General features: G+C 56.4%; 6 protein-coding genes across 6 annotated transcripts; 3 read left to right on the forward strand and 3 right to left on the reverse strand.

The window, feature by feature from the left end:
* Nucleotides 1-266: 266 nt before the first annotated feature.
* N657DRAFT_566219 (uncharacterized protein) lies at nt 267-1,326 on the reverse strand (the record flags this gene model as incomplete). Its single annotated transcript, XM_062788414.1, has 2 exons — nt 267-1,159; nt 1,218-1,326. 2 exons carry the CDS (start codon nt 1,324-1,326, stop codon nt 267-269), a joined length of 1,002 nt encoding a protein of 333 aa, XP_062651760.1.
* Nucleotides 1,327-2,111: 785 nt separating this feature from the next.
* Nucleotides 2,112-2,955, forward strand: N657DRAFT_678501 (uncharacterized protein; the record flags this gene model as incomplete). Its single annotated transcript, XM_062796072.1, has 4 exons — nt 2,112-2,159; nt 2,223-2,241; nt 2,302-2,327; nt 2,380-2,955. 4 exons carry the CDS (start codon nt 2,112-2,114, stop codon nt 2,953-2,955), a joined length of 669 nt encoding a protein of 222 aa, XP_062651761.1.
* A 678-nt stretch (nt 2,956-3,633) lies between these two features.
* On the forward strand, nt 3,634-5,495 carry N657DRAFT_678502 (dihydroxy-acid and 6-phosphogluconate dehydratase; the record flags this gene model as incomplete). The annotated part of the gene is made up of 2 exons (XM_062796073.1): nt 3,634-3,713; nt 3,773-5,495. 2 exons carry the CDS (start codon nt 3,634-3,636, stop codon nt 5,493-5,495), a joined length of 1,803 nt encoding a protein of 600 aa, XP_062651762.1.
* Nucleotides 5,496-5,613: 118 nt separating this feature from the next.
* On the reverse strand, nt 5,614-7,082 carry N657DRAFT_688153 (uncharacterized protein). The gene is made up of 2 exons (XM_062796924.1): nt 6,876-7,082; nt 5,614-6,796 (listed from the first exon to the last, which is right to left on the reverse strand). The coding sequence occupies exons 1-2, from the start codon at nt 6,904-6,906 to the stop codon at nt 5,811-5,813; spliced, it is 1,017 nt and encodes a 338-aa protein (XP_062651763.1). The 5' UTR covers nt 6,907-7,082; the 3' UTR covers nt 5,614-5,810.
* A 1,952-nt stretch (nt 7,083-9,034) lies between these two features.
* On the forward strand, nt 9,035-10,844 carry N657DRAFT_237737 (kinesin-domain-containing protein). Its single transcript, XM_062786363.1, has one exon. It carries the CDS (start codon nt 9,167-9,169, stop codon nt 10,760-10,762), a length of 1,596 nt encoding a protein of 531 aa, XP_062651764.1. The 5' UTR covers nt 9,035-9,166; the 3' UTR covers nt 10,763-10,844.
* A 923-nt stretch (nt 10,845-11,767) lies between these two features.
* On the reverse strand, nt 11,768-14,038 carry N657DRAFT_631690 (uncharacterized protein; the record flags this gene model as incomplete). The annotated part of the gene is made up of 7 exons (XM_062791083.1): nt 11,768-12,315; nt 12,371-12,579; nt 12,665-12,815; nt 13,113-13,279; nt 13,347-13,470; nt 13,640-13,787; nt 13,964-14,038. The coding sequence occupies 7 exons, from the start codon at nt 14,036-14,038 to the stop codon at nt 11,768-11,770; spliced, it is 1,422 nt and encodes a 473-aa protein (XP_062651765.1).
* Nucleotides 14,039-14,510: the final 472 nt, after the last annotated feature.

A 14,510-nucleotide genomic window follows, 5' to 3' on the forward strand; every position in this document is an offset into this window, starting at 1 on the left:
AATGGCTAGGCTATTTTCCTTTTCTGAGGGATCGCGACAGCGCCTGCTCAGTTGGCCTCGGCTGGTTTTGCCGATGTGTCTTGTAGCTTCGCATCGGTTAGTGCTAGGAGGACCGACCTCTCGACCTCATGAAACCGAGAACCTATTTAGTCCAGAGAAAGCTCTTTGATACGTTGACAGGCTTCTCTAGTGCATTTGGGACACCGTCCTTGGTCCGGTGTACCAGCTGTAGGAAGTGACACCTACCGGATGCTGCCCATTCGCGTCTACTTCCAGTTGTGTGCTCCTGACGTAGCTTGTTGTTCGCCCCACGCCATGTACCCCTGAAGTTTCCACAACAGCCCCTGCAGGTTGACAGTCGCCTGCCGGCCCAGCATGAACAGCGACCCGTTCCTCAGCAGCTCAGAATCCTGCCTCAGCCGAGCCAGATATTCCTTGCCTAAAAGCTCACGCAGGTCGTGCACCACAAGAGGCGCACCATGGGGCCCAAGATCCATGGTTGAAAGCCTCGGCGGGACGTACTCGGGTCCAGGCTCCGAAGACGCCCCCTCCGCCGGACCCAAGTACAGCACACATCCCCGGTGCTTGAGGTTCTTAACATCATTCCAGCTCTCGCACTTGACAATGTACTTTCGGCCTTCGTCCTCGACCATGTTCGCAAAGTGCCGCAGGCCCTCAACGGCGCGCCTGCGTTGCAATTCCAGCAGCACCGTGTCCATGTCGGTGCGCCAGGTGGCTGCGTTCAGAGCGGCCGTGAGTTTGGACTGGCCGTGGTCGCTCATGCGGAGGAGCCTCCGCTGAGCCTTGAAGTATGGGGACTGTGGGTTTTGAAGCTCCTGGAGTAGGGTTTGGCGAGAGAGGATGTATGCCGAGGGGCCCTTCTTCAAGCCCTTGTATCCCTTCGCCGCCGGCTCTTGGCCGTCTTTTGATGGCTTCTGTGCTGTGCTTGCTGTGCTTGCTGTGCTGTCCGCTTCTTGCTCAGCTTGGCCCTCTTTCAAGAGGCCATCCTCGGCCGGTGTGGCCTTGCTGACATGGTTGGGCAGAAACCAGGGTTTTCCTGTCTCGGGATGGGACACGAGGTTGAAGCGCTCCAGAAAAAAGCTGGGAAGGGATGTGTTGGTGATTGGGCATCTCCGCACAGGCGTGGCCAGAGCCCTCGCTGAGAGAGAGTTAGAAGACTGTCTGACAATGCATATTCTAATATATTCAGGAAATACCGTAAGGATTGCGGGCCAACTTTCGCTGAAACTTGGTCCGCTTGTACCCGGAATGTCGTGGCTTTGGCTGGAAGGATTTCCACCTGGCCTCGTGGAATGACGGGTCCATCAAGGGGGATATTGGCAATTCCCCAGTTGCTGTTCTGACCGTCTTCTTTTGAGCATCGACCTGAAACATGGTGTACACGGCATCCGAATCGGCGGGAATATCCTGTGACTTGTCGGGCTCGTCATGGCGATGGATGGTGCCAGCTCGAAATTCTTGAGCAGTGACGGGTCGACATCGGCTATGGGGGACTGTTCTTGGCGTTTGTCTAGCACATGATCCCAGGAGGGCCTTCATGGCGTCCTCATATCTGACTGCGTGCGTGAATGTTGACTGTAAAACAGGGCTGCAGTGAAACAGAGACTGATGATTTGAGGTTGGGGTCCTCTTTTTTCGATTCAATGCTTCAATGTCCCCTATTCACACTGTGCCGATTTCGTACAAAGCTGACGTTCGAATGGCAGATCGGTCGTCTCTGGGAGTATGGGCCATGAAGTCGACCAACGAAATTGAAGCGGTAGCTAGAACAGTGTTTCTGAAGTATAAAGAAACAAGCCATAACACATTTCACGTTTGCCATCGAGAGAGCAGGCGACGCTCAATTTTCAGATCTGAATCTCTTGGCGCCGGGTCTAAGTGCCAAGCCTGGGACCTAAAGAAGCTCCACTCGGCACCTTTCGACCATACCCAGGCTCTCTCGCTCGAGCTCTGTTCCAGTCCTTCATAAGTCCGAGAGAAAGTGAAACTCAATCGCGATGAACACGCAAAGACCAGCATTCCGCCTTCTACGGAGGATAGGCTCGTCGCAATGCCGGAACTTCTCCGGATTTGGCGCGTCCTCTGGGACAATGCCACCAAGGGCAACCATCCCGATGCCCTACATCACCGAGGTGACGGTCTGTTCTTTTCGCGTCCCCGGTCCTCGCCCATGTCGCATTCAAGTAACTGACACCAGCTAGGCCGGTGGTTGGCGGACTTGTGAGTTTTCGCTGCCTAGTAGCCTCCTGCGGTACCCATGAGAGCTAATCACATCTCAAGCCGACATCTTCTCCAAACTGCTGCAGGTCAGTGCAGGCCCCCGATCGAACCACGCCGGCGCCAGTCTGACTGGAGCAGGAACGGATAGTATGTCTCAACGGACCGATCGACGACACCGTTTCGGCGTCGATAGTGGCCCAACTGCTATGGCTCGAGTCAGACAACCCCGACAAGCCCATTACCATGTACATTAACTCGCCCGGTGGCGAGGTGAGCTCTGGGCTCGCTATCTACGACACCATGACGTACATTAAGTCGCCCGTCTCAACTGTGTGCGTCGGTGCCGCCGCATCCATGGCTGCCATTCTCCTGATCGGCGGCGAGCCTGGAAAGCGGTACGCTCTGCCGCATAGCTCGATCATGGTGCACCAGCCATTGGGCGGCACGCGCGGCCAGGCCGCCGACATCCTAATTTACGCGACTCAAATCCAGAGGGTACGGGAGCAGCTCAACAAGATTGTACAGAGCCACATCAACAAGTCGTTTGGGTACGAGAAGTACGACATGCAGGCAATCAACGACATGATGGAGAGGGACAAGTACCTCACGGCGGATGAGGCGAAGGAGCACGGCATCGTGGACGAGATCCTACATCGGAGAGAGAAAGGGAATGGCAAATCTGTGACAGGGGATAGCAAGGGCGTGAAACTATGAGCAAAGGGCATGCAAGTGCTACCTACCCCAGGAGCGGCTCGCGCTCCGAACTAGACCGCGAAGGCTAGCCTGCATGCAATATGCACGGGAGACATGGCCGTCTTACCTATATTTCCATTCGCGCTCGGCTTATGTCCCGTCGAGGTACGCAACCGGAAGGATACAGGTGCGCAACGGCCATCTCAGCCAGGACACCAGCCTGGAGGTACGCGATCAAACAACCTCCAGGACGCTAAAGGGCGTTGTGTCATGTTTAGACGGCGCGAGCAAGCGAATGCCGAGTCCTCGCCCCGCATCGGCAACTTGGCGGCGTGGAGTCATTCTCTGGAAGACGTTCACAACTTTAAGGTCATAGCCCCGCACCCTGTCTCACTGACATGAGCCAATCGGGAAGCGTGCATTTCGACGCTGCTTTGCGGGGATCCCTCGAAAACCCCTGTCTGTCCCTGTGACTTTGAAGAAACGACATTTATTTTCCGCTCCGACTTCGCCCAGAATGTTTAACTTAAACTCAAGCTTCAAGACGGCTCAGTCCACGACAACAGGCGAGGGCCAATTGACTCGTCATTGTGCTCCTGATCTAACCAGCAGCGCTGTATTCTCTTTGGCAGTCAATTGATCTTGTTTCTGTGGTTTACTGTGGTTCAACCTTTTTCGAGTTCCTCTTGGATAGTCGTCATGCTGTCAACCTCTGTTTTGCGCGCCAGGGCTCCCAGGGCCCTGGCCGCCAGTCGGGCTTTGCCCTTGAGGAACCAACTGTATGTGCAAGGAACACTAGTATATGGCTACCAGAACACTAGCTCATCTCTTCCTTCAGCCGTCTTCTCTCCTCAACCCCCCGCCGATATGCCGACGAGAAGCTCAACCGCGTGTCGTCCGCCATCACACAGCCCAAGTCGCAGGGCGCATCACAAGCCATGCTTTATGCCACCGGCATGACCGAGGAAGACATGAACAAAGCCCAGGTTGGCATCTCGTCTGTCTGGTACGAGGGCAATCCCTGCAACATGCACCTCCTCGACCTCTCAACCATTGTCCGCGAAAGCGTCGCCAAGGCTGGCCTTGTCCCGATGCGCTTCAATACCATCGGTGTTTCGGACGGCATCAGCATGGGCACCACCGGCATGCGCTACAGCTTGCAGAGCAGGGAGATTATCGCCGACAGCATTGAGACGGTCATGCAGGGCCAGTGGTACGACGCCAACATCTCGCTGCCCGGCTGTGACAAGAACATGCCCGGTGTTCTCATTGCCATGGGCCGCGTCAACAGACCCAGCATCATGGTGTACGGCGGCACCATCAAGCCGGGCTGCAGCATGAAGGGTGAGCCGCTCGACATCGTCAGCGCCTTCCAGGCATACGGCCAGTACATCAGCGGCGAGATCAACGAGAAGGAGCGCTTTGACATTATCCGCAATGCTTGCCCCGGCGGCGGCGCGTGTGGCGGCATGTACACGGCTAACACCATGGCCTCTGCGATCGAGACGCTCGGCATGACCCTCCCCGGCAGTAGCAGTTTCCCCGCCCAGGATCCAAGGAAGAAGGCCGAGTGCGAGAGCGTTGGTGAAGCCATCAAGAATCTCCTCCGTGAAGACATCCGGCCTAAGGACATCCTGACTCGGCAGGCGTTCGAGAACGCCATGGTTGTCGTCAGCATTCTTGGTGGCAGTACCAACGCCGTGCTTCACCTGATTGCCATCGCCGATTCAGTGGGCATTAAGCTCACCATTGACGACTTTCAAGCTGTCTCGGACAAGACCCCTCTGCTGGCCGACCTGAAGCCGTCTGGCAAGTACGTCATGGAGGACCTCTGCAACATCGGCGGCACCCCGGCGCTGCTCAAGTTCCTGCTCAAGGAGGGCCTTATCGACGGCTCCGGCGTGACCGTGACGGGCAAGACGATGAAGCAGAACGTGGCCGACGTGCCCGGCTTCCCCGACGACCAGCCCATCATTCGCCCCCTGAGCAACCCGCTCAAGCCAACGGGCCACATCCAGATCCTGCGCGGCTCCCTCGCCCCCGGCGGCTCGGTGGGCAAAATCACGGGCAAGGAAGGTTTGCGGTTTGAGGGCACGGCCAAGGTGTACGACTATGAGGACGCCTTCATCGAGGCGCTCGAGCGCGGCCACATCAAGAAGGGCGAGAAGACGGTCGTCGTCATTCGGTACGAGGGTCCCAAGGGCGGGCCCGGCATGCCCGAGATGCTCAAGCCCAGCTCAGCCATCATGGGCTACGGCCTCGGCAAGGACGTCGCCCTCATCACCGACGGCCGCTTCTCGGGCGGCAGCCACGGCTTCCTGATCGGCCATATCGTGCCTGAAGCCATGGAAGGCGGCCCCATCGGCCTGGTCAAAGACGGGGACAGAATTGTAATTGACGCCGAGAAGCGTGTGCTGAATCTCGAGGTGTCGGCCGAGGAGCTCGAGAAGAGGAGAAAAGAGTGGAAGGCGCCGGCTCCCAGGGCCCAACGGGGTACCCTGAGCAAGTATGCCAAGTTGGTCAGCGATGCTAGCCACGGGTGCGTCACGGATAGGCCGTAAGTGGCAAGGGGCTAGAGAGTGTTTTCGAGTTCTTTGTACATGTCTGTCTCGTGGGTTCTGGGCTGGAAAAGGCGCTTGCAATGCCGTCGCTTAATCGGTGGTCAAAAGATATTCCAGGCTGGCAATCTAGGTTTGATATTGCCTTTGGTTGATTGCATAGCTTATGTATGCTTATTTTTTTAACGTCCCTACCATACGATCGATCCCTGCACCTTGACAAGGCTACCGTAGACTTCCTCGCTCTAACAGCTCGCGCCTATAGATACTAATCTCTATCTTCATGTCTCCGCCTTGCTTTGTATCAGCCTATGCCATTCACCTCCTCTTCGTCCATGCCGCCACAAAAGCCTTCTTGTCCCGCAGCGTGAGCCCCACTCTCTTCACCCGGCCCAACCTCGCCAACGCCTCTCCGATCTGATCCAGCAGCCGCTGCTCCTCGGGCGTGGGCTCGTCCTCCCCGCGCCCCTCTCCTCTCTGACCCAGCTCCTGGTGCGCCTCCGAGATCCCGTTCGCCGCCACCGTGGTGTTGTACACGCCCTCGGCGATGCGCACCCGAATGCAGTGCGTAGGCCGGCCGAGCAGCTTCCACAGGAACCCGGCCCACCCGCTGACAAAGAACCACCCGTGCGCGGGCACAGGCGTCGTCACGTCCGGCGGCGTGTAGCGCATGCTCACGGGGAAGATGGCGCTCTCGGCCGGCGCGGTCAACAGGCACGGGCTGAGCGGGAGGATGCCCTTGCCGTTGGTCGTGCCGCACTCAGCGAAGACGGCGATGACCCGGTTCGGGTGGCGGGCGACGAGCGCGCGCAGGTCGGTCAAGTCGCTGCCATTTTGGGCTTCCCACTCGGCGAGGTCGAGGAGCTGGGCCGAGGGGGACAGGGCGGCGCAGATGGCGGACCAGAGGCTGATGCGTCGGACTTTGCGCGAGGACGGGTGGGAGGCGACGAAGATGGGGTCGAAGACGGCTGCCAGGTAGAGTGCGTCGAGGGGGGACGTGAAGTTGGCGGCGATGATGGAGCGCGGGTGCGGGACGCGGGACCGCGGCTGCTGGCTCAGGGCGCCGCGCTTGACGCCGTCCAGCTGCAGGTCTACCCACCACACCAGCGGGATTGTGAGGAGGAACCAGAGAAAGAGTTTGCGCGCGACGAGAGGGAGAAAGGAGAGGTGCTGTAGGAGGAGGAAGTAGGCGGCTGCGAAGGTTAGGAAGAAAGGGAGGCGGAGGACGAAGACGACGGCATGGAAGAGGGTTCCGAGGAGCGAGGACGGCGTGGTAACTGGGAGAAAGGGGGATATGCCGGAGCCTGTTGGGTGACCAACCGTTAGCTTGTGAGGCTCCAGTGATGGTGTAGTTCACCTGAGCGGGGAGGAAGAGAGGCTTGCCTCTGTCGCGGAACTGGGAGAACTTCTCCATGACGGGCAACGGTGAATGATCAAGACTGGTGTTCTCCCAAATGGTCAAGTAAAGCGACGTTCGTCAGATCTCCTTGAAAGGTATCAATGGAGCATCTGCGTCTGTCTTGGATTTTGCAGCAATGGATCTCGGACTGCAGCTGTGGGATGCTTCAGATGCGAGATCCTTCAAAGACGGTGGGTTTGCCGTAATCTTGCATGTGAAGGTGTCAAGAGAGTTGGAGAACCCTAACCCGCAGAGTCCTTCGCCGGTTCAGTCGAAGACCCACTTCTGCTCAACTTAGTTGCCGGGTGAACATGGTAAACCGAGCCTCTCACATTCTGCGCTACACCCTTTGCGGACGCAAGCAAATAGTCGTCCCAGGGAAGACCCGCCACACTTCACAACGTTGTTGACAACCACAAGTCCACCAGGAGCTCTGCTCCTATGTTCGTATTTGCTCGTCCACTTCATCGCCCCGCGCATGCGCTCGCTCAATATGGACACCTCCGAGAACGCGGTATGTTGACATGGCAATGCGTAAGTACCACGGCTGTTACTGACAACAAAGATTCCCAGAACTTCCGATCTGGACTTCGACTGCCTCGAGTCCGTGCCGCCGCTGCCGTCCCAACCACAACGACAACGAGGTATCTCCAAGAAATCACAGATGTTCAAAACAATGCGCGGATCCAGCCGACTGCGCTCCCACAGAAGCGCACACACAATGGAAGCAGTATGCACCTACGCTTGTCCCCTTGCTGACACCCCTACGGCGACTTACTCGAACAAACCTGAGCAGTATTCCATCCGGAGCCGAAACGGAAAACACTAGCAGAAAGGGCAGGCGAACCCATCAAATCTCAAATTCCTACAGGCGGTCTCCCGCTGCCTGCGACTAGCGTTAAGGGCGCATCGATTACAAGCCTGACCTCCAACACTTCCGCCGTTTCAGCATCACGACATGCAGCGGCCAGCAGCTCTGCGAAAGGCTTTGGTCCTGTCGCCCGCGCGCCGCCAACAGGGAGAGCCCCGACCTCAATGGACTTCGCTCATTCCACGAATGGCCGCCCGCGAGGTCTCACGCGTCCACGAGCGGCCACGGCCATGGGGAGTCGGGAGATGGAGGAGGAAGCGGGGCAGATCAATCAGAAGGGTACGACCAATTCACCCTCTTCCCAACAGCACCGGATCTGGCACCAACAGTCGTGGAGCGTCGGTTTTCAACTGCCAGGGGTTTTGCCAGCGGTTTTTCATAGACGACAAGCAAGCAGGGATATTTCAGGGCTCAGCAAGCGTCTTGAGAACCTGTTGCTTGATGACCAACTGAACTATACCTCTAGTGGGGGTCAAGTTGTCCCCAAGCAGTACAAGCAACTTGCCTCTCGGCCGTCCCAGTCGGATGGGCAGATGGAGAGCAACACCCCCAGCAAGGTTCGCCATGAAGAAGCAGCCGGACTCAACCCATTCGGGCCTGCTAATTCTCAAGAAATGTTCACTCCACGGCCAACCACACCCCTACAACTCATGAAGTTCAGAGCGGCGTGTGGTACAGTGGAAAGGATACTTAAGAGCCCTTCCAAATCCTTGTCTTCATGCGGAAAGTTATTTCTCACTAAAGACTCAAATGTAACCAATTTCACAGGATGGGACGTCGACGGCCGACTTGACCAGTTTGAGTCGCAATTCAGAGTGATGAAGGAGGCCTTCGAAGGCACCATGACGGACAGAAAAGCTCTCGAAGAAGCAATCGATTTGGCCAAGACTCGGGGTAAGTTTCCCTCTATTTATCATCTCTACTATACTTTGTCTCCTTCCCCTTTCCCTTTCCTTTTATCTCCCTTCCTCCGTTCTATTTCTCTTTTTCTTCTTATCTATCCCTCCTGTATTTCCTCTATCTTTTTTCTCACCGAGTTTCCCCCTTTTTCCTTTAGGTTCCCCTTTTCTTACTTTTTTCCTTTTTCTTTCCTCTCATTTCCCTTTCTTACTATTTTCTTTCGTTTCCCCCAGCCTTTTCTCCCTTCTCTTTCTTACTCCTATCTCTTCTGTAATTTTATTTTCTGTTTTTTCCCTTCTCCCACTTTCTTTGCCTCTTTCCTCTCTGATTCCTCTCGTATGATGCGACTAGTGCTATGAAGCGCTGACCTCTCCTTTAGCAAGCGACCTGGAACGGGAGAAACAGCGGCTGGTAGACCAGAATGCTGAACTTCAAGGCCAAATTGACCATCAACGGCAGGAGATCAGCTCACTACAACAGGAAAAGCAAGACATCATCCTCGAGATGGAAGTGGCACAAAGGAGGAACAGGTACGAAGTAGAAGACAAACAACGAGCGCACAAGCTTGAGATGGACGAACTCCGGCATGAGTTCAAGGGAGAAGTCGACCAGTTGAAGAGGGAGCACCGGGAGGCCTTGGAGGCTATGGAAAGGCGACACCGGGCTGAGCTGGCCGACGAACAGACCCACAAGTCCCGCGAGCTGCAGGAGTTGCGCATTAGGCTAGGGGCGGAGCAGCAAGACCTGAACCTGGAGTTGCTGAAGAAGGAGCGGGAAATCCAGGATATGCGCTCCCAAGTAGAGGCTCTCAGATCGGACCTCGATCGCGAGCAAACGCTCAAGGGGGCATTGAAGCAGAAGATCACCGAGATGGAAGCAACAAACATGACGTTGGAGGAACGGATGCGCGGACTGCAGGACCAGGTCGCCTTCCTCGAATCTGGCAGCAAGCAGCAAGCGGACTCGTTCGCCAACATGCAGGCGCGCTTGCAGGAGGCCTTGCGCATTGCCGAGGAGGCCCGGCAGAAGCTGATCAAGGAGGAGACGGAACGGCGCGTCCTCTTCAATAAGTACCAGGAGTTGAAAGGCAACATCCGGGTCATGTGCAGAGTCCGGCCAGTCCTCGACCCCTCAGAAGGCGAGACAGCCAAAATCACATTTCCGGATACCAAGACGTCGTCGCAGATCGATGTTACGGGGCCAGAGGAAAAGAGCAGTCTGGGGGTTATTAACCGCAAGGTGCTCCCTTTCGAGTTCGACCGCGTTTTCGATCCATCAGTGCACAATGAGGAGGTGTTTGGCGAGATTTCGCAGCTCGTCCAGAGCGCCCTCGATGGCTACAACGTCTGTATCTTCTGCTACGGCCAAACCGGCTCTGGCAAGACATACACGATGTCTTCAGGGGACGGTATGATCCCGAGGGCCACGCATATGATCTACGATAACATCACCAAGCTGCAGGAGAAGTCGTGGACATACACGATGGAGGGAAGCTTCGTGGAGGTGTACAATGAAGAGCTGCACGACCTGCTCGCACCCGGCCGAGAGTCCGACCCAAAGAAGAGGCTCGAAATCCGCCACGACGAAGCCCGCAAGCAGACCACGGTGCTCAACTGCAAGACGGTCGCCCTCGACTCACCCGACAAGGTTGAGGCGATGCTCAAGCAGGCCCAAAACAACCGCAGCGTGGCCGCCACCAAGGCTAACGAGCGCTCCTCGCGCTCGCACTCGGTCTTTATCCTCAAGCTGGTCGGCGAGAACAGCGCGACCAACGAACGCTGCGAGGGAACACTCAACCTGGTCGATCTTGCCGGGTCGGAGCGCCTGAAGCACTCACAGGCCGAAGGCGAGCGCATGAAGGAGACGCAGAACATCAACAAGAGCCTGGCGTGCCTGGGCGACGTGATCGAGGCGCTCGGCCGCGGGTCGGCGCACGTGCCGTACCGCAACTCCAAGCTGACCCATCTGCTGCAGTACTCGCTGGGCGGCAACTCCAAGACGCTCATGTTTGTCATGGTCAGCCCGCTCGAGGCGCATCTCAAGGAGACGATTACCAGTTTGAGATTTGCTACAAAGGTAAGTTATTCTAAGCGTTGCTGAGTGGATAAGTGAGTGAGTGGCTAACGAAGGGTTCCGCAGGTGCATAACACCCATATTGGCACGGCCAAATCGACCAAGAAGTTGACGGCCGCCACGCCTGAGCCGGGTCGTTGAGCGTCGTGGGTGGTGGTGATGCGGTTCAGCGGGATTTGGGAGTTTCATTGTTAATGATACCATGGCTCACTTTGTAATCTTATAGTGTGGAGTTTGCCTAGCGGGTAACGCTGTGAGAGTTTCTGTTCCTCCGGGATGGCGGCGTTTGTTCTTGATACTGTTCCAGAGGCCCACTCAGGTGCTGACAACGGGCCAGTCGAGTCAGGAGGTGTTTGTATGGTCGGAGGAGGGCTTTGGTTAGGATTTGCATATCGGAACATCTGATCAGCTCCTCTTCCTTCCTTTCTTTCTTTCTTTTATGCCGACAGTGGAAAGACTTGATGTTCCCAGCGATCTGTTACCGCTCCACTCCGAAAGGGTGGAGGCAGGAAGATTCCGGTATCGTAACTTGAAATTTGTGATGATGGGGAGGTCCTTATATGAAAGGGGCAGAAGGGGCGGCCAAAGAAACTTACACTAAGCAAACAGACAAACAAATCAGCATGAAAGTCCAGGCTGCCAGGCTCATTCGATGACGAAGAGTCTCGATGGCTGCTCCCGAGTCTCGTCAGAATTCCACCACTCCCCGTCCATCAAGTTCTGCATGTAGCATTCCCCAGCCACCTCTCCAGCATATGCATCTGCGGCGCCTATGCACTGCCGGGTTCAATCCTTCACGCACTCTTGTAGCGGCTTCTCCCAGACTCGTGAGTCAAGATCTCTAGACCACAGCTTGGCCACATAGGGTCTGAAGGGAGCCCGTACTGGTTTGCAAGCAGCTGGCCACAATGCATCGAGCGCTGTCTTGAAGGCGCTCTCACGCAATTTGAGCACTTTGGCATGGCGAGTCAAAGCTGTTTCTAGGGTAGGGCTTACAGGTCTAAGCAACCTTTCAGCCTCCAGCCTCCATATCTACTTGAAGGCGCGTTCGCACGCCCTGGCGAACAAGGCCTGGAATAACTGGCGGACGGGGACATCTGCCCATGAAAGACTCGGGGCAGAGCTATCGGCCAACAAGGATGCGTTTGGCGGATGTTCTACTGCTTCATCCATTAGGTCTTGGAAGAAGGTCCTGAGTGCGGACTGCAGCATCTCACGGCGGCTTGCTTCGACAAGAGGCCCAACGTTGCGTCCACCGACTCTTCCAGCGGCAATCCCTTTCTCAAGTACATTCCGAATGATTTTGTCAAAGATGCACTGAAATTTGCTGGCCAACACATGTTCGGAAGGCTTGTCGACCCAGCCCAAGCCCTCAATGTTGATCAAGTAGTTGGGATATATCTTCTCACCCCATATCACCGAGCCCGGCGAATACTCCGAGAAGGATGACTCGGGCCTTTTCAATCTACCCCCGGCGCAATTTGATAGACGCTCAGCCACGACCTTTTGCAACGACGAGGTAATCTTCTCCTCGGCTGCTGCGCTCAAGCCCCCAGGCGACGGGAGTGCAAGCCGCAGGCCTGCAGCACCAGCTCCGTCATGGGCAGCCAACGATCAGTAGCGGAACGCTGCAACCCTCAAGAAGGCAGATCAGGTCCGCCGGTCCCCCTCGCCTCGGCACTAGGCCATAGTACCCGTGTCTCTCGCGCGTCGAGATCAGAAACCGCCTCCCCCACACGCACGCGTTGACCCGCCTCAAGTAGTCGCTGAGATGGCCCCTGTCCTTCCTCAAGATTCTGTCGGGTAGGCTCCCCGCATACTCAGAACCACTTGTTCCTTGGCGGCTGGCAAAACGAGTACTCGAATGTTCGGAGGTACCAGTTCGGCGCAGAATTTCCGTCGTGAGACCGTCCGGCTACGACGACACACCAGAGATCGGGCATTTCCCCACGCCTGTCTTTCCGCGCCTCGAGCCAGTTCCTGGGGATGATGCCATTTTCGCAAACGTCGCCCAGCTCCGAGACAAAAGCACACACAGCCCCTCTCGCAAAGAGCATGGACGAGCTCTTGTTCCTGGAAGCTTCGTGGTTGCGAGATCGGAAGACTGTGGGATCCCGGAATTGGAGACCGGATCAGAGGTGGTGTTGCCGCGTAGACGCGTCGCCTTGGGGGTCCGACCAAGTCATCGGCGTTGCGTCTCTGATATGGCCCGTTCGAGTCCCGGATGTGGCTGTGACGGGAAGCCGGTGCTATAAACGACGGAAGTTTGTTTTCTCCATGAGGCTCGGTGCCAAAGGCCGAAACATTATGCCTAAAGAGTTCGTTCTCTGGGCGATTCCATTGAAGATCAGAGTGAAGAGCTCCGCCGCGGACTGACTGTATTCGGCATCCTCAAACGCGGACCGGTCTGACGCCATGGACAGGATGACGAAGATGGCGTTATGAGGAACCTGCGTTTGGAACATGGGCAACAGCGCAAGGAGGTCTTCGACATTCCATCGGTGACCGAGAATGTTCCCTTGGCCATCCCTCCTCAATGCATTGCTGGATGGGAAGCTCAACGCCAGAGCTCCCCGTCCACAGGCATCAGGCGGCTCCGGTATTCGCATACTTCGAAAAAGAGACCTGTTTCAAGGAGGAGCCGTAAAGGCTGATAGCGTCCGAGAAGTCGAGCCACGGGACCTTGTAGCTGCCGCAGTAGGCGGTAGCCCTCTTTGCCAGGGCAATTTCCTCAACTACCCAGCGCCTGCTAAACCATTTCCTTTGCAACAGCTCTTCGAGAAAGGCCCACTTGGTTTGCAGATGCCGGGTCGGAGTGTCATCGTTGATGCATCAGGAAAGCTGCGGCAGCGCCTTCATGGCCATGTCGCTATGCGGCGAGCCTGAGCCGAGCCACACGCAGACCTTTGCGCGCTTCCTGGCGAATGTGTTCCATGTTTCTGACCTGCTGCTCCTTCTCTTGCACGTTGTCTTGGTCAATACCCAAGGCGTCGAACCCCAGGACCTTGTCACGGTGCTCGTGGCTGAGGTGGTCCAGCGCTTCATAGATGTTCTGGGTGACCGTGTACGGCCGTAGAGGGGCGGCACCCGCTGAGAGACATGAATTTGTGGACCGGATGGTCGGGTCTTCCCAAACATAGGAGGGAGCTGAGTACGATATAAAAGGCGGCCATTGTGCGGTTATCAGTTGGACCTCGATCCTTCCGTGTCTCTCGGGGGTTTTCGCACCCTGGCCAGACGGACTTCATCCTTGGACAGCGGCGTGTATCCGAAATCCTCAACGCGTCTAGAACGGGCGTCCATTGCGGCCAGGTCTCGGCGCAAACGTCCCTGCCCACCGCAATCAATAGTGATAGAGCGTTGAGTGTAGAAAGGAAGGCAACCTGGGATGTGGTCGACAAGGCTCCGAGGCTGTGCTGCACTGCTGCGGGCAGCTGAATGCGGTGTCCTCTCATTTGCTGGTCGAATCAGCCTGCCGCCAATATAAATAGCTAACGCAATGCTACTGTGGTGGTACTTGACTCTTCTCCGAGTGGTGGAAGCCACACTGCCAGACACCGAAACTGGGGAGACTCCTCGGTTAGCGAGAGAGATACAGGCAGGTATCAATGATACTACCTGCCTGAGTATGGTCCAGCCCTGGTTTGTTCGTTAGCGTGGCACATGGCATACACTATACATGAATGAGAACCAGAATTCACGGAATGTAAGAAACCAAGGAGGAAAACAAAAATGTAAACATATAGAAGATAAAGACAAGAAGTTAAGAGTAGAG

This window comes from Parathielavia appendiculata, assembly GCF_033297405.1.
Source record: "Parathielavia appendiculata strain CBS 731.68 unplaced genomic scaffold N657scaffold_2, whole genome shotgun sequence".
Taxonomy (NCBI): Eukaryota; Fungi; Ascomycota; class Sordariomycetes; order Sordariales; family Chaetomiaceae; genus Parathielavia; species Parathielavia appendiculata.